This window comes from Sturnira hondurensis, unplaced genomic scaffold (genome assembly GCF_014824575.4).
Source record: "Sturnira hondurensis isolate 20B ecotype Veracruz unplaced genomic scaffold, ASM1482457v3 Scaffold0017254, whole genome shotgun sequence".
In the NCBI taxonomy this organism is placed as follows: domain Eukaryota; kingdom Metazoa; phylum Chordata; class Mammalia; order Chiroptera; family Phyllostomidae; genus Sturnira; species Sturnira hondurensis.
In genome coordinates, this window is record NW_028089885.1 from 2,509,504 (window position 1) to 2,527,823 (window position 18,320).

At 57.2% G+C, this 18,320-nt stretch overlaps 1 protein-coding gene and 1 long non-coding RNA gene across 3 annotated transcripts; both read right to left on the bottom strand.

Moving 5' to 3' along the window:
- Positions 1-4,562: 4,562 nt before the first annotated feature.
- LOC119001844 (uncharacterized) lies at positions 4,563-5,060 on the bottom strand. The gene is made up of 2 exons (XR_005069643.1): positions 4,871-5,060; positions 4,563-4,650 (listed from the first exon to the last, which is right to left on the bottom strand). It is a non-coding gene; the product is annotated as an uncharacterized LOC119001844 (long non-coding RNA).
- A 69-nt stretch (positions 5,061-5,129) lies between these two features.
- On the bottom strand, positions 5,130-17,961 carry RAB36 (RAB36, member RAS oncogene family). 2 transcript variants are annotated; one of them, XM_037067385.1, is made up of 11 exons: positions 17,679-17,961; positions 16,861-16,943; positions 14,242-14,333; positions 12,508-12,573; positions 11,984-12,085; positions 9,610-9,674; positions 8,666-8,717; positions 7,694-7,775; positions 7,279-7,369; positions 5,760-5,879; positions 5,130-5,341 (listed from the first exon to the last, which is right to left on the bottom strand). In XM_037067385.1, exons 2-11 carry the CDS (start codon positions 16,927-16,929, stop codon positions 5,277-5,279), a joined length of 804 nt encoding a protein of 267 aa, XP_036923280.1. In that variant the 5' UTR covers positions 16,930-16,943; positions 17,679-17,961; the 3' UTR covers positions 5,130-5,276. The 2 variants fall into 2 exon arrangements, with proteins under 2 accessions (XP_036923280.1, XP_036923281.1); XM_037067386.1 differs by lacking the exons at positions 16,861-16,943; positions 17,679-17,961 and adding an exon at positions 13,245-13,465 and having other exon boundaries at positions 14,242-14,331.
- Between the last annotated feature and the right edge of the window lie 359 nt (positions 17,962-18,320).

An 18,320-nucleotide genomic window follows, 5' to 3' on the forward strand; every position in this document is an offset into this window, starting at 1 on the left:
TGTGGAAAGGTGTCTTGCTCTCACAGAATCAGTTAATGACAGTTTTCTAACAGAGGGGCCGCAAGGCCCTTGAACAATGAGTACATTTTTAAAATTGAGGTGAAATTCATCGAACAAAATGAACCATTTCAAAGCGAACAATTCAGAGGCATTTTGGAAATTCACCACATTGTACCATCATCACTTGTATCTGGTTGAAAAATAGTTTCATTGCCCCAAACAGCGATGAAACCTCACAGCCATGAAGCAGTTGCTTCCTGTTTCTCCCGCCCTCCCACCCCTGGCGTCCACCAATCTGCTCTTCGTCTCCGTGACGCCACCTCTTCTGGATGTGTCATGGACTCTTACAGAATGTGGCTTTTTGTGACTGTCGTCTTTCACTTAGTGTACTGTTTTCTAGGTTCATCATGTTGTATAAAGCGCCTGTCGGCACTTCATTTCCCTTTAAGGCTGAAGGTTATTCCATTGTGTGGAGGTACCACATGCTGCTTCTCTGTCCATCCTGGTGGGTGCCTGGCTGGTGTGCATAATGCTGAACACATGGTGAGTGCACGTACGTGTTTGAGTCCGTGTGTTGAATTCTTTGCGGAAACATACCTGGGGATGGCATTTCTGGGTCATGCAGCAATTCCGTGTTTGACCTTTCGGGGACTGCAAGGATGCCCTTTTCCAATTCGCACATGAAGGCGCTAGGACACCAAGTGGGTGGGCACAGTGGCACTTGAGAGTCACACAATCTTCGGGGCTCATATCCACCCTGGTCTCACCAGCCGCCCAGCCTGGGGCTAGAGGCTCCATAGACACGACTTCCTTCCACCCTCACGACCATCATCTGGGCAAGAGGCAGGGGAAGGGGCTCGGACTCGAGCCTGGCCGGCCCGAGTCCCAAAGTGCTGTTTCTGACCACTGAGTCACTGAGCAGCGTGGTCAGATGTGGCGTCATAATTGAGGCCCATTGAAAAGCTGAGTCTTTTTCTTGTTCCTCCCCTGCCCTGTCTGTACCCTCATCCCCACCCGCTTTGTAGGACAGAGACTGAAGGAGGGCTCTCTTCAAGGGGGAGGTGGCCACATGACCTCCATCTGTCATCTGTCATCCACCATCCATCATCTGTCAGCCCCAAGGATCAGCAGGCAAGATCTGAAAACCAGGGCAATTAATACAGCTGTGCTGTAGTCTTGCTTGCTTGCTTGCCACAGTGAGAACTGTGCTGGACAGTGCCTGGCCAGGCACCTCCTCCGGGCTCCCAGCCTCAGCCCACAGTGAGGAGCAGAGGTCTCCTTGGGGCTCCCTTGGCCAAGGGCTCCAAATGAGTAAGGGCGTGGGTCTTTCTTGCCAGACCCCCTCAGCTGTAACTCCGCCTACCTTCTGCAAAATCAATTATTGATGAGGCCCTTACAGTTGGGGAGACCCAGGGGAGTATTCTGGCTGCCTTCCAGCCTCCATGAGAGCAGAGGAGCAGGGACAAATGAGCTCGTTCCCGAAGTCCTGGCCAGTGAGATGCTCCAGGCTGTGGCTTCCCATGGTCAGAGGTCCAGAGCATCCTCAGGCCAGGGGGTACCACTCCACTGAGGGGCAGCAGGGAGCCCTGGGGCTATCTTGCTTCCCCTGAGGACTGAGAGGGAATCAAGCTGTTTGAAGGGCTGGCACACCAACCCACTGCTCCCACAGTTGCCTGGGGCGCAGGCTCAGACAGGTGGCTGGTGGCCCTGGGTGCTAGGGAGGCATCTGGATGGGGGTGGAGTCTGGGAAGGATCAGCTCTGCCTGGAAGGAGGCAGTGTGACAGCCACAGCTCCTGCCTGCCTGTCAACTTCCCTCGGGGAAGGCCCGACATATGGAAAGTGACACCGGGAGGCCGCAGCAGATGGCAGAGTGGTTCTGCAGCTGCTCGGAGGGTGTCTTGTCTCAGACAAGGCAGTGGCCAAAGCCTCAGGCTTCCTGGTTGGCAGTGTGCCCAGCTCGTCCCCACCTCACCTCCAGGGGCCCTCCTCCCTCAGCAGAGGGGACCCCTCTGCAGGTATAGCCTGGAACTTGTTCCTCTCCCTGGGCCGTTCCTTGGTGCACTTATTCTTTGGCTTTTTAAGATTTTATTTATTTATTTATTTATTTATTTGAGAGTGGGGAAGGCAGGGAGAAAGAGGGAGAGAAACAGACTGGTTGCCTCATGCATGCCCCCAACTGGGTTCCTGGCCCGAAACCCAGGCATGTGCCCTGACTGGGAGTTAACCAGCAACCTTTCAGTTTGCAGCCCAGGGCTGGGTTCACTAATTCTTACTCCTGTGAATTAGTGAACATGTGACTGTGAACATGTGATTGTAACTGATCTGCTGTCCTTCACTAAGTTCGTTCCTTAGCTCTTAGGTGACCTTAGGTCTCCCTGCTTAAGACGTCCTAGGTCCCTCTGGAGAGTGAGGCTTGTCTGGGAGTGGCTCCCACCCCCTCCCCCAGACTGAAATGAAGGTTGAATAGATCCTTGGCCTCCCCTCCCTTCCAGAGGCCTGAAGCTGGGCTGGGAGGAGGGCCAGGGCAGCACACGTGCAGCCAGGACATGTGATTAAGGCAGCTGAGAGCCAGTACCCTGCTAAGCACCTCTGCCACGTGGCTGTGGGGCTGGGCAGGACGACAGCCTGGGGGCAGGGAGCTGGGTGTAATGAGGGAAGGGACTGAGTTTCCGGGCTCTGCTAGGACTCTGAGGAGAGGTGGGCATGGGTGGGGCCATGCAAATAAACCAGGAGAGGGTGGGAGAGGGAGCCCAGACACAGAGGTACTGCACCCAGAAGTAACAGGTGCTCTATGAATCGTGGGGGTCCCACAAAGTCCTCCTAGAGTAGGGGCACGGAGCTGTTGGCAGGGAAGGGGGCCAAAGCCCCTGGGATGGAGGCTGGAGCACAGGGGCCTGAAGGGTGGGCTGGGGTGGCCAGTGAGGGACCTCAAACACCAGGGCGAGAGTGTGCGCGCAGAGAGCAGGGAAGGGGTCTGGGGAACGAGGCAGAAGGACAAGACGTCATAGCCAAACTTGGAGGCGCTTAAAGAGGTTTCTGTGGACTTATCCTATTGGGGGAACCGCACTGCAGCGACTTTGATGGAGACACGGGTTGATGGTGGAAACTGAACACACAGAGTGGGCAACATGGGTGCAGTGTGATAAAGGGCCACTTAGGGAGGGCGGGCGCACACTGGACAGTGGGAGCCCAGCTCAGGAGCTGGTAACAGCCAGATGCCACTACTGCCCCCAATTCTGGGGCCTAGAGAGGCAAAGAGAGGGAACCATGGAGAATGCCAGCCCACCAGGCCCAGGCTTTCCCACCCTGTGACGCTTTCTGTTGTGTGCTGCAAACCCACCTCTAATACACCCCCAATGTGGCCTGCCCCCCAAGATTGTATCCGGTGGACCAAACTGGGGTGAGGGTCCACAGGAGGCCAGCAAGGCCTCTTTGGGGAATTCTGAGTGTGCAAAGCCGTAACTACAAGGGTGACCATTGCAGCCCTCCTGTAAAAGCTACAAGCTGACTCAAACCAAATGTCCCAGGTACAGGGTGGGGTGAATGGACTCCAGTCCCTCCACACGAAGGAAAACTGCCAGCTGCTGAGGGGGCAGGCATGCGTGGTGTGTGCTGGGGGGGTTCCACGGGTCATCAAGGACGCAAGCTCCCAGGCAGGGTATGTGGACAGGGGTTGTGCTGAGTGAACGACAAACAGGCCGACAGGTCATGGCTGTGCTCACACAGGAACAGTCTGGAGGGATTTTGCCGGCTGGGAACAGCACTCGCTCCCTAGAAGCACTACCGACAGCCCGAGGGGGACCTCCCCTTCGCATACAAAGCCTTGTACTCCTGTTTTGTTTCACTATTAGTACACAATTCCTTTAAGAGTGATTTATACAAAGAAGTATTTTATATCTATAAAAATGAGTGCTAAGCGCGTGGTGAAGGGGGAATAAACAGGAAAAAATGCCAGCGTCCTCCCCCACTGATGTCTGGCAGTGGCAGTGAGTGCCTGTGGTGCCAGGTACTGTCCCGGGTGCCGGGCGACAGTGCCACCTGGAATGGCTGCCCGCAGAACGCTGGCCACTTGCGAGAAGCAGGTGGGGTGCGTCCGGATGTGCCTGCCTGCCCACGGCACAAGGTGGGCAGGGATGAGCGGGCACACACCTAGGGCTGTGGGAGTATGAGGGGCGTGAGGGGCAGTTAACAGCCCCCATGGAGGGGCAACAGGAGGGCACACAGAGGAGGGGGCGCCATGGGCAGGAGCTGGACGGGGTCCCTGCTACTGCAGCCCGTCTGGGCGTGCGGGAGGCTGGTGGAGACAGGAGCACACTCGACTCTGCATGGCTTCTGGTGTCCTCCAAGGACATGGGCACGCCATCACAAAGGTCCCGAGGGGCAAGCCCAGCACTTCCTTGTTCCCAGGCCAGTGGGAGAGAGGGGTAGTGAGGGCAACAGTGGGCACTAGCCCAGCAGAGTTTGGGGGGCTGATGCCAGAGGCAGATCAGGGCAGTGCCATGCTCAGGGGGTGTCACAGTGAGTTACCCCAGGGGCAGCCGGGCAGTTGTTTTCCTGCAGCTTGGCTAGAGAAATTTACTGTCCAGATGGGCCAGAGGAATGAGGGGCCTGTTCTGCTGGTCCTTGCCCACTGACCAGAGGGCAAGACCCTGAGGACTGAGGAGGAGCAGAGATGGACCCTTGACCAGAAGGGGCCACAGAGGCCTTTTCACTCGCCCTCCTACAGAGAGGCAAGGCTACCCACGGACCCTGCGAGACTATGGCAGAGGGCCAGCAGACAGGACAACCAGAACTGTAGGTCCTGTTGCAAACATCCAAGTCCTGGGCAGGGAGGGCAGGTGAGTGCCGACTCCAAAGAGTCCCGCATACCTGGACCTGAGATCAGAAGGGTTTGGAGGTCAACGCAGGGAGGCTGAGGAAGAGCACCTGGGCGGAGTGCTGACGTGCGCTGCGGGCAAAGGATGTGGGCCACGGGGCACAAGTGTCCTCTGTCTGCAGTCCGAGGCTTCTCAAGGCCAGGTGGACTGGTGACTGGAGATGAGACTGGCTTTCCAGATATCATCACCGGACCCCCACATGCTGGGCAGTGTGGGGGCTCTGGGGGGGCAGTGAGGGCCTTTCCTGGCTCCTAACCTGCTCCAGAGAAGCGTCTGAATGCTGCAGTGGTGGGCCGACAGGCGTGTCGCAGAGCTCAGGCTCCATGTCCCTCCTCCACAGTGCAGAAGGCACTGCCCGGGCATGTGTGGAGGGTGGAGGCCTCTGCCACAGTCCCCAGCTAACAGCAACCCAGGCCAGAGGGCCTCTTGCTCTCCGGGGTCTGAGACGGACTTCCCTCCATATCTGTAAGGAAGGGAGAGGTCACTTGGCATCAAACAGGCACCTCCAGGGACAATGGACAGGGACCCCATACTGATGACTGCTGACCAGAGCTGTGACCTTGACCTTCAAGGCCCCTTATTCAAGGCCTGGCACAGGGACACATTCCAGGTGGTGGAACAGAGTGGGCAAAGGCAGGTACTGGGAGAGCCAGGACACGCCCGTGGAGCCTGGAATGCTCGGCCAGCCCATGAGGAGGCTGCCAGGCAGACAAGGGAAGCCAGGGAGGAGTCTGAGCTGGCAGGTGGGGTCGGGGAGGCTGCAGGCCGGAGGTCAGAGCACAGAGGGAAAGGACAGCCCAGAAAAGGGGACAGGAGGGCGGTGGACGTGGATTCCAGGCCACAGGCCTGCTTCCCGCCCTGCCCCAGCCACCAGTACGCACGGATGAGCTCTCCATCGCCGACCCGGAGCCGGGAGCTGCTCCTCCTCTCCAGGTGCTGCAGCACCGAGTGCTCGAACGCCAGGGCGGCCACGCGGCTGAAGAAGGCCTTCACGTTCTCCCCTGTGGGCCCACGAAACAGCTGTGACCCTGTCTGTCCATCTCTGCCCTCAGCTGCAGAGCATCTGGGCGGGAGCCGGTGGGTACGAGGGTCAGGGTAGTCCCCCTCTGGGGCTCCACGGGACAGTGCAGTGCAGGGGCCTGGCCTGCTGGCCCAGGTCCCCACCTGGCTCTAGCCCTCTCTCCCCCTCTGGCCACTGGCCCAAGCAGCTTCCCCAAATCTCTGCACCTCGGCTTCGTCACATCTATTCTTCCCATCAGTTGGCATGGAGCACCTCCTGCGGGCCAGGCGCGGGGATACGTGTGAGCGGAAAGGTGCCTGCTCTCTGTAACTGTGAGCGCCTGTGCAGTGGGCGGCTGTGCGGGTGAGCACATGCTGCCAGCCCCCACGTGGAGCCTTCGTGGAGCCTCCTCTGGGTGGAGGCAGCCACCTATCTGGGCCAGGCCGGGGTCCAGGGGCCCACATGCACACACACAGGCCGTTCTGCTCGGCCTGCAGGGAGCGCAGAGCGCTGTCACACGGATGGGAGTGAGAGCTCTCAGAGGGCACGGGGATACCATCAGGGGTTACCAGGCCTGGGTGCTGCCCCTCTTTGCTTGTGTTGAGCTGGAGGTGGTCTTCTCCTGGCGGCACCTACCCTCGGCCGTCCCTCAGCCAGCCCCTGGGCAGTATCTGCTCTGCCCCTCACCAGGGCTGAGATTGCCATGTGGGTGGGGGATCCTCCCCATCCCCCTGTCCCCAGAGCCTCTACACACCAGCACTCACTGCACGTTACCTCATTTCACGCCCCCAACAACCTGTGTTTTCTAAGTCTGTTCTCCACTGTTCTGTGTTGTCTATTTTCTTTTCAGTGTAATCTATTTTACACATGGCTCTTGTAAAAATAAATGAGGTGAACAACATCACCCACTTCCCAGATGAGGGTACTGAGGCCCGGAGACGCTGGGCATCTTTCAGGGGCCATGGTGAGCACTGGCCCATGGGGAAGGTGGCTCAGGGACCAGGGGACAGATCGGGGGGATCTGCATGTGGACTGGAGGCTGTAATATTTCAGTGTCTTCCACGATGACACCCAGGGAAGGGATGGGAGCCCCCTGTTGCTGGGACCTTCTATGTGCCAGGTGGTGCCTCCCACCCAATACCCACTGGTTGTGGGCAGGAAGCCACAGGGGTCACAGGTGAGGGCTGAATTCCAATCCTAGACCTGGCAGTGCCACCTGGGGACCCTACAATCGACTTAACAGGGACAAAATGACCTGCCCAGAAGATCAGGTGTCACCTTCACCGTGATTAGCACAGCTGGCTGTGACGCAGGCACTCAACGGGCCCGAGAAAGGAAATGCGTGAGTCCCCCACAGCTAGCCCCGAGCCCACCACAGCGAAAGGCCCGTACCCACTCACCTGTCTTAGCCGACACCGACCAGTACTCGGCCTGCATCTCCTTGGCCAGGTGCACAGCCTCCACTTCTGCCTGCTCACACGCTGCCCTTGACTGGGAGAATTGGCCTCTCTTCAAGGAGGAACCTGAGGAGGGTCCTGCTAGCCTCCCAGGGTGCCTCCTTCCTCCCCGTTTCACCCTGGGCTGTGCAGGACCCAGTTCAGGGGGCAGGTAGCAGATGCCTTCCCCGGGGGTGAGACCCCAGTAGTCCCAGGCAAATCTTAGTGCCAGCTGTGCCTCCCTGAGAAGAGCGCCCCTAACCTTCAGGCCCCAGGCCTGCAGTCCTCAAACTCTCATCTAGCCACGTCAGTGCTACCCTCCCTCTCCCAGGCTCGGGCTGAAAGCACCTACATTTTCTTGGGGGCCTTCCCTGCTCACCAGAAGGTCCTTCTTGGTTCCCACAAGGAATACAAGGCAGGAACCTGGCTCGTTCTCTCTCAGTGCATCCTCCAGCCACTGCCTAGAATGCACAGGGGGTTAGGGTTGGGGAAGACCGGCTGAGACATAGCCCTACCCACCCAGAGAGGCCTGAGAAAGACCAAGGAATGGGTGCAGACCCAGGTTCTTCCCCAGGGAGGAGCACTGACTTGGGAGGTGCCAGGAGGGGACCTTGACCCACACTGGTTGAGAGGGCGCTGGTCCTGAGGTCAGATGGGCCTCTGCTGGACCACAGGGAAATGGTGGTGTAAGCGCACTGGCCAGGGGAGGTGAAGACCCAGTCTTGGCTGTGGCTCTGCCCTTGTCTCGTGTCAACTTGGGTGAGTCCTGCACTGTCATCAACCAGTACAATCACTCTGGCCTCCCTCACAGGGCTTGACAGATGTTAGAGGTGAATGCCCAAACAGAAGTGAGGTGAAGGGGACTTTGGTCCGTTAGCCAGATGACTTCCGGCGGAAGCAGGAGGGCCTCCCAGAACTGCTCGTTGCCGGCCAGCTCTCTTGACCACATCTCTGCCCAAGACAACAAATGCCAATCACGTTCCTTCAGACAAGACTGCTATATGATTTGCAGGGCCCAGGGACAATGGAAATATGAGGCCCTTCATCTGACAACAGGGCTTTCAAGACGGCAACAGCGGAGCATTAGACCGAGGGCAGGCCCTGCGGGGCGCAGGCCTCCGGGCCACTGTGCTGGCTGTGCACCCTGAGCGGCCCTGACTCCAGCATTCAGTGCAGATCTCGAGGGATCATAAGGTGACTTAAACAAGCGGCCTGTGGGCACTCCTAACAAGGGAACTGGTCACTCACACCTGCCAGTGGGGCCCCAGCTCATGGGTCCAGATTTGGGGTCCCCTTTCAGGTGGTTCTCTGAGCCCTGGGGACCCCAGGAGCTATAGATTCCCAGACTTGCCTGGTATGTTCCAGAGTCTGCACGTCAGTGAGGTCAAAGGCTGTGATGATCACTGCGCATGTGGGGAAAAGCCAAGAGCTGGTCAGTGATGGGTAAGGGAAACTGGGACAAGGGGCACTCTATTCAGGTGGCTCCCTGCTGCCCAGGAACTGCGGGGGAGGGACCCCAGGCACTCAGCTCTGGCCCCACAGCGGAGGCTGGGAAGGAGATACCCCATGGCTGACCCTCGTGACCCTCCCTCCCACGCTCTCTCCAACCCACACCCAGCGGTGCAGCCACAGTGGGGGATACAGAGAGGCAAGACGAGCTTGAGGATGCTGATCTCGCCTCTGCCACACATGGAGAAGGGAGCTCAGGCAAGGGCCTTAGCTGCTGAGAGCCTGTCTTCCCATCTGTGAAAGGGCGAGAACCATAGCTCTAGCTCTTAGGGCTGCTGGGAGGTTTAAGCCAGAGCAGTTATTTTAAAAGCTCTCAGCTCAGGACGTGGTGTGCGGCAGACTTTTGACCCATGGCAGCTATGCTGTGAGAGTGATCGCAACAACCAGCTTCGGGGAAACTTTTGGGGAGCAGCAAGGGCGGGAAATGGGAAGATGCAGCCAGCCCCCCCCCCCTCCGCTCTCTCATCAGTGGCTGAGACGCCCCCCACCTCCTCCTCCTCTCCTTTCTAGATTCTCTGGACACATGCTTCTCTCTGTGTGTGTCTTTGTGAGCTGCAACTGGTGCTGAGACGCAGAGGGAGCCCCCGTCACCACAGGGTCCCCAAAGGCTGTGACTGCTGAGGCCAGTCCTGGCCCCACAGACTGGCCTGAGTGTTTCTAAGTGCTTCTTGGGGACAGATTTGGTGCTGGGGCAGAGGGTCAAGACTTCTCACTGTGGAACCTGGCAGGGAGCCCTCTGCTGTATGACGTTGAGGGTCCTACTGTTGCCACCACACGGCTGCTCACCCTGTGCACCCCGGTAGTAGGCAGATGCGATGCACTTGAACTTCTCTTGCCCTGCTGTGTCCCAGCTGTGCAGTGGCAGAGAGAGAAAGGGAAACAGAGAGGTGGCAGGTTAAGTGACTGCAGTGGTCAGAGCTCAGGGGGCTGGTGGGGCCCTGGACAGCAGACCCCAAAGTCTGCATGGGCTTCAGGAAGTGCCCGCCGTGTCCACCTCCCAAGCCCTTAGGCCCCTTAGGGTCTCTTTCTAGGGTGCCCGATGGGGGAATTCCCCAGCTGGACACACTGTACCCACGGCAGAAGGGCAGGGGCTCAGCAGGTCCACTGCCCAGGTGCGTGGAGCTATAGCTCAGCCCCTTGTGACTGAGCTTGTGACTGTATTATAAAAAAAGAGAACACGCCCCTATGTGCTCGCTCAGAGGATGTGGAAGTGCTCCCATGGAGCAGGCCCTGTGAATGGGACAGGGGCCCCAGGGTGGACAGCCAGCCGCGGCTCTGCCACTTGCTCACATATGACTAAGCCATGGCTCCACCTTCTGCACTGCAGTAGAGGGCTTGCTCAGAGCCCAGGTGGGGGTGCAGGTGTCTAACAGGGACCTGGTTTGTATCTCCCGGGTGACTGATTGGTTAGCTCTGACTCTCTGGAGAAACTGAGCCCTGGCTCAGTGGAAAAGAATGGGACAATTGATTAATAATGTCTGGCATGGGCACCCTACAGAAGAGAGGGATGCAGATGCTGTGATCCACTGACTCTGGTTTGGAACCAGAGTCAATGTGCAGGGCTGAGTCTGAAAACCCATCCCTTCATAAAATCAACAGGTCAAAATTTAATTTTTCTCTTGCCTTGGCCAGTGAAAGGCAAGGACTGTTGGTTGCAGCACTGTCCTGTAAACTGAAAGGCTGCCGGTTTGCTCACTGGTTAGGGCACCAGGTTGTGGGTTTGGTCCTCGGTGGGGGTGTGTATAGGAGGCAACTGATGGATGTTTCTCTCTTTCCCCTTCCACTGTCTCTAAAAGCAATAAAAAAAATCACATCAATGTTTCCCTCTCTTCTCCCTCCCTCCACTCTCTCTCTCTCTCAAAAAAAAAAAACAACACAAACTTTTCTCAGTAAACTGACAAGTAAACAAGCCAGAACAAAACATCAATGGTCTGAAATTTTTCCAATTGATCACCATGAGAGAGAACTTTTTGGTCCTATTCTTTTATTAATTCATTCACGTTTGCTTTTACTTCTGATGGCTCTAGGTGGGAAGCTGGAAGGGTGGCCTGGAGGTGAGGCCAGTTGGTTGGCTGGCCTTAATGTAGGACAATGAGAGGCTAAGCCAGGACAGCGTCCCTATTTTGGCCTCAGCCCTCTAATTAGACACAGCCTGTGGTTGAAATGGTGAGCCCAGCCACGGGCCACTCACTACATGGCTCCACCTAGGTTGCTTCCATTAGCTTTGTTCTCGGCTCTCCTGCTTCCAGATCCCCTTGGTCCTGCAGCCCTGCATTCCCACTGCCTCTTCTGCTCTGGTCTGACCCTGTGCTCTCCTTTGGGTGAGGGTCAGTGGTACCACCTGGCTCTAGGACCACACTGAGGCTATAGAAGTCCTCAGAGAAAGGGGGCAGTCTCAACAGAGTTAGGAGCTGAGGTCCACGAGAGGGTGAGCTCCATCTTGGTTACCATGGATTCCCAGCCCAGCCTGGGCAGGGCATGGAGGTTTGAGGAATGAAAGCAGAGGAGCAGGTGTGAAGCCCAGGGAGAGAGAGAGGAGAAGGGACCAGGACAGAAGCCTGGTGAACACCAGCAGGGGAGCATGGAGGGTACATGAAGCGTGGCTTGGGATGAAGTGGGGGCCACACAGGAGACGGCAGGGCTGGGGGTGCAGGGAGGGGGTGCAGCATCCTCCATGCACCAGAGGAGAGGGAAGACAAAGTTCAGAGCTCTGGTGGGAAGGTAGGCACTTGGGGGAGAAACTCTGGGCTGTTCTAAGGGAAACTAGAGGGGAGAGGAGGAAGCCAGCAGCCACTGAGAGGCAGAGGCATGGGGTCCAGCAGGGAAGAAAGACGGAGGGAACGCAGAGCAAGGGCATGGGGGGAGGAGGAGGTGCATCAGGACTGAGGAAGGCTCGGGACCGCGTGGCCTCCAGTAGAGCCTGGCACACGGGGACCCAGTTTTGGCTCCATTTTCCAGATGGGACAGAGGCACAGAGACCTGACATGACCACCTTGCTGGCCCGGCGAGTGCGGTCGCAGATGGCCAGGTGCAGGTGGTGCGGGACACGGAGCCCTGCTCGTTCAAACAGGACCTCTCTGAGCACCACTGGACAGTTGAGGAGCAGCTCACCAACGGTCTCCCAAAGCCCCCACGAGCCGTGCAGGAATCAGGGACTTACATCTGGAGGCTGTAGGGAATCCCAGCAATCTCAAAGCGCTCAATTTCAAAGTCCACTCCGATGGTGGCCTTGTAGTTGCAGTCAAAAACGTTCTTGCAAAACCTGTGGGAGTGAGTAGTCAGAGAGGCTGCAGGACACTTGTTCCCGGCACCGAGCGCCTGGAGGCAATGAAGCCTGCTGAATGGAGGTTGCTGTGGGGATGGAGGTCTGCAGAGACAGGTTGCGTGGACAGCCAACAGCACACGTGCGGGGCAGGGGGCTGCAACGGACACTGCAAGTCAGGGACGGGGAAAGAGAAACCGGGCATCCTTTTGCAAGGGGGTTGGCGAGGCTTGAGCCCATGGCCCTAGGGGGGCAGCGTGACCAATGCCAGGCTCCTGAGATGCCACACTCTCTGCTGACCCCACCATTGCCCTGACTGCCTACACCCTCCCATGGAGTGTGGTTTCCCTGACTTTGTCATCTGGGCCCCTCAGGCAAAGTCCTGACAACCTGGCGCTGGGCAGTATGGCTGGTGTGCTTACCTGTGGATGAGGCTGGTCTTGCCCACATAGAGGTCACCAACCACTACCACCTTGGAGAGGCTGAGCCTGTAAAGAAGGCGACCGTGCTGTGCTCAAGCATGGTCACAAGAGCATCTTCACACCACAGGCTCCTCCTTCCTTGTGCTTCCACCTGTGAGCCACCCTCAACCCTGGACAGGGGACAAGACATCTGCTGAGACACTCTGGGAAGTCTGTGTCCACTCCTGGACATCAGAGAGGAGGGCAGGAGAGTCTGTATTCATTCTGGGGACTGTGCTGTCCCTGGGGCGGTACCCCGGACCCTGCTGGGCCCAAGTCCTGAGTGAGAATTAGAATTGGGACCAGAAGATGAGGAAGCAGAGGGAGGAGCCATAAGGTGGGTCTGCGTCCAAGCTAAGGGTGCAGGAAGGAACCTGGAGCACACTGAGGGTGCAGACACAGGGCCCACGTGTGCAGGGGACACAGCCCGGGGTTGGGGGCAGGGCCCCTGCACCTTCTACCTGCCCCTGGGGCTACATGCCCGATAGGTTCCCTCTCGCTCCTCAAAAGCAGTCACTCCCGTGGGTGAGCGGGGCATGCCCCCTCCCTTGGAGGTTTCTGCTAGGCCCAGCCAGGCCAAGGGGTATGTCACAGATGGAACTTAGGTCTGTGCATCTGGACTGTGGCATGAGGTCAACTGGCTCTGAGGTTCTGGGGCTCTCTGGGGACTGTGTTCACCAAGGGCACCTACCACTCACTCTGGGAGTGTCTTGCATTCCACGCAGTGGCATTCCTGGGGCTGGGGGTGATACTCTGAGTTTCTGCAGCTCATGCCAAAGCTCAACAGGTAATATCTGACCAGGCACTTCCTGTGCCTGCAGACAGCAGGAGGGCACCTCTGGTGACTTGGTGCACGTCACCTGGCCACGTCTGCCAGGGGAGAGGCTGTGTCTACTCTGTTCCCAAGTGGACGCTAGCTCTGGAACAGCATGCCCCTTCCTCTGCTTCCCAGGTGAAGGAGTAAAGGCACTGCTGAGGTGTGGTGGGGTGCCCTCTGTGCCCTAGTCTCCCCACCTCCTTGTGCTCTTGGGAAGGGTTGGGGGGTAATCTGCGTGAAGCACCTGGTACAGAACCGGTACTCCCAAACGGGTGGCCATTACATCATCCTATGACCATGGCTGCTTTGGCCATTCCGACCTGAGGCTGGCCTCACTTTGACCCACCTTGGGACCTCAGAGCTGGGCCCCACTGCCATCTCCCCACACCTGTGTCACCCGCGAGCCCAGCCAACTCTCTCAGCAGATTGTGAGTGCGGCAAGATCCCTGTGCCGGCTGTGCCCAGGAAAGAACAGACACAGCCCTCACCCCCAAACTCGCAGTCCCATGAGATAAGTGCGTGTGGCACAGGAGCACACAGGAGGGGTGCCCCGCACACCCACACTGGGGACGGGGGGGAGGCTCAGAGAAGGCCCCCAGAGGACCTGACACTATACTGAGGTCTGAAGGAAAAACATTACAGACAAGAGAAGAAGGCAAACACTGAAGCCTCAGGCTGAGAAATGGGGAAGCTGTTCTCTACGGCAGAAGTGTGCCCAATAAGGCCAGATGAGACTCCCATCATCCTCGGGCCTGGCCCGGGATGCGCTGGTGTGCTCTGGGTAAGGGTTCTCCTGCTGCGTTCACACATGCACTCGTGCATTCATTCCTTCCTGCTGGCCCCCCACCCCACGCCCCGTGAGCTGGGGCGGTGCTCACCCGACGGTCCCCGTGTTCCGGTGCTGGCAGGCGGCATGGACCTGCCCGTGGAAGTGTTCCTTGAGCTGCAGGCAGGCATCAGGCGTGTACCACTGGAAAGAGTCAGACAGACAGACAGACAGACGGGCACATCACCCTGTGAGGCTGCGGCTCTATCACTGAGCAGGGCAGTGAGGTGTTGACTTCCTTCTCAGCATTTCCTCCTCAAGCCTCAGGGTGGGCAGCCTCGTCAGCTTTATTGATCCCTCTGTCCCATCCATCCTCTGTCTTGTCCACGGCCTCAAGATTCCAGGGTCTAATGAGGCCTGAGGAGGAGCCGCAGGGGCAGAGCCAGACCAAAGAGCTCAGGTGAGGACTGGGAGAGCTGGGTCTCACCGGGGGCAGCCGCTGCGCCCTTACCATAGGCAGGTGGCAGGTCACTGTCCCCTCTTGTCCTCATGGGATAAGATGAGAGGTGGGCAGTAAGGGCTTTTTTCAGCTCCCAGATCCTCTCATAGCTTCTACAGATTCCTATGCTGTTTTTGTTTTTAAAACATGCACATATGTGCATGGAAAGTGTCATGGAAGGCACTTAAAGCCTTCCAGTTTTTGGAAGGCAGGGCTGGGCAGTGGTTTAGGAGCACAGCCTTGGGGTCGAGAAGACCTGCATCTGCCCTTAGTGGCCATGTGACCCCAGGCAGCTGCCTAATGTCTCCTAACTGCAATTTCCCCATCTCAGAGGCTCGGAGGCACAAAATGAGATGATGTTGGTAAAGCACAGAGCCAGCGTGGCTCAGACTAAGTGCTCAGCAAATGTTCATGGCCACTGAGATGCCGTGGCACATGCTGAATATACACTTGTTTTAAAATGAGAAAAATGAACATCAGATGGCCATTATGTTCTGTTCTCGGGTTGGCCGAGGCTGCGCACAGAGTGTGGCAAGGACGGTGTCACTGGAGACTGCTGGTGTGCTCTGCTGTGACACGGTGGTGGGTGGCCCGTGGTCATTAAAGGAACCCCCTAATTTTGGATGGATTGGAGAAGTGTAATAAGGAAGGATGGGCAGGAAGTACGAGGTGATTTTAGAGACAGGAAAACAGGCACGCAGAGCAGAGGGAAGGACTGGTTCCACCCGACCATAAATTTCTCAGGTCTGAAACGGCATGGTCCTGGGGGGCAGGCTGAACTTGGCCAACTGGGGCACATGACCCCTGACTGCCACAGGCAGTGGGGGAGAACCTCACCCTCTGTGGAAATAGGTCAGATGCCTCCCAGGGTAGGAGAAAGTCACAGTCCTGGCTCTACCACGCCTCGCTATGTGACTTTATGAGGCCCCCCTACCTCTCTGAGCCTCTGTAATGTCCTGCTCTGTAAATGGGGTCCTTCGTCCCATGAGACCTGGACTGTTTTGGGCTAATCACACTTCCCTTCCTTGTGGCTCAATAAATGCCACTCTCCGTGATCCCTGGGTACCACTCTCAAGCTCTGTAGGGAAGCAATTGCCCGAGCCTCTGATAAGAAAGAAAATCCTGGGGGAGCTGCCTGTGGATCCGAGGCATTAAGGCTCTCTTTGTGGGGGAAAGCAGAAAAGGGGGAGAAGGGATGACTTGCTTCAGCCACCTCCTTCTTCCCTACCAGCATGGGCACAGAATTCACAAGGTAGGAAGGCCACTCCCTGGAGATTTCTCCCCTCATGCCCCTCCCAAGTGAAATGCAGACAGCCACTGAGAGCTGGATCTTATGCATCATTCCAAAGCTATTCCCTGCATGTACCAACACATACATTTCTGGGTTCCCATCTTCTTTGTTACGTGTGGGAGTGCCCGACACACACTGCTCTTGCATGTTTACTTCGGCTCTCACAGCACATTAGCACCTAGAGAGGTGCCTTACTCTTTCTCCAGTGTCAGGAAGTAGCACTTTGTTCACTACGCAGCCCTCTCTCCAAGGACATCTACTTTGTGTCTGACCTTTAGCTTTACAACCTGTTGCAATGTCTGGCCTTGAAATGCTGGATCGGAGGGTGGGGGCATTGCAATGTTGGGGAAATATTGTTCCACTCCCCCTATAGAGGTTGTACTAATTTGCATTCCTGCATACATTACAGCTGGGTTGTAATATAAATGGAAGTGAGCTCAGTTTTAAGTAGAAACTGAAGGCAGAAGGATGAGTGGGGAGAACCTGGATCTGGTGTCAGGAAACTGGAGTGCTGTTTTGATAATCATCATCATGATAATAATAATGAGACCAGAGCAACGACCACCTTCAGGCAAGGGAGCAGGGACAGGCGTTATCCTGTGTAACAGTGGCTCTGAGAGGTTGAGTAACTTGACCACAGTCATGCAGCTTAAGGATGATTCAGACCTGATGCCCAGGATTGCCAAGTCTATGCCCTTAACCTCCACGCCACACTGTCTTCTGGTCTCACCCTTATCGTGCTGCCCCATTTTGGTCAGGGCAACCCCAGGTCTCCCAGCTTCTCAAGAAGTCTGGTAAGTTCCTGGAGTCTGGCAGCAAGGGCATGCCCTCCTGATTCACCTGGTGTGTGTCTGGTGGTGAGTGCAGGCGGGGAAAGCTAGGTGTGGACGGGGTGTCCAGAGAGCAGCGCACACACAAAGTCTGGCCTAGTGACTCTCTACCTTAGGGAAGTTGGCGATGACGCGGTCCCGGCTCACAGGGGGCCCCAGAGGCAGCAAGGAGGACCTCATCCTTCCAGAGAGTTCTGTAGACCCAACCAGGGGAAAGAGAGTTAGGGAGCTGTGCCAAACCCTGGGGACTCACATGCAAGTTTATGCCTAACTCTTCAGTAGCTTTGAAAACAGATCCAAGCCTCCTCACCTCTGTCAGGAGTATGGGCCAGAGGTCATCATCTTTCAATCTGCGGGCCCTATGACAGGGGTGGCAGGTCTGCCCCACCGTGCCTGGGAGTCCAGAATACCTGCAACTCCCTCTTCCTGCCGCCCCTCTCAGAGCATATGACTGGCTGAGTGAGGAGGCACCACACGAAGGCACAAATATCGCAGGCAGACTGGGTGCAGAAGTGGAATGGGGACAGGGGTGTCCCTGCTCCTACTCTCTAAGGGATGGAGGCTCTGGGTGGGCCAAGGGCCTCAGGTTTCAGCCCAGGCCTGTCAGCACACCCAGGACCGGGCCCTTGACACCTATTCAACAGTCCTACCTCTCCTTCTTTGTCTGCACCCTTTCCCCTCTAGGATGGCCTTGACCTAGGCCGGTTGTCTTCCTCGCTCTGACCCAGCTCTCCTCCAGGACCAGCATGGGCCTGACCCAGGGTGGAGTTCAGGGCCTCAGGCCGCCTCAAGGTTAAGATCGGAGGCGATGAGGCGATGAGGCGATGAGGCGATGAGGAGGGCGGAGGCGAGGTGTTCTCCCGACCCCGGCCTCCGAGAAGCGCCATTATGGAGGTGGGCCGAGGGTAGGAGTAGGGCAGCGGACTCACCCGCGGCGGCTGCGGACGCTCGGGGGTTCTGCACCACCTAGTCTGATTAGGTTCGCTGCATCATCACCTTGGCAACGAGGGCCGCGCGGGACTAGAGCCCAGCGGACGAATCCTGGAAGTCGGGGGTTGGGTCCGGGCGGGGCTCGCAGCAGAAAGAGTCCCTTGGCGGCCTGCCTGAACCATCACCATAGCAACCAAAGCCTGGCCCTAGAGGGAGCTGGGGGTGCTAGGAAAGGTTGTCCTCTTGCTGTCTGCAGGTCCGAGCGCTGGCTATCACCATGGTAACGGGGCGGAACCGGATATGGGGTAACGGGCGGGGTCAGGGCCGCGGGGGTGGGGCCTGGAATACAGGGGCGTGGACTGGGCGGGGCTGACGATGAAAAGCCTGGGAGCCTTACCTCCTTGGCAAGTCTGCATAGCTGGAGGGCTGGGGGCTCCTACTGGCAGGGATTATGATATGAAGTGTTTATGTATTTATTTATTAAATATTATTCTTTTCTGGTTATCGAAATACTTCATAGGTTTCGTTATATGTTGGTATAGAGTGATCTTTAAGATCCCTTACCCCCTTTCTCACATGTCATATCTCATACATCAGTAAATGCTATGCTATACCTGAAATTTTGTCCAGTATTCTCTATC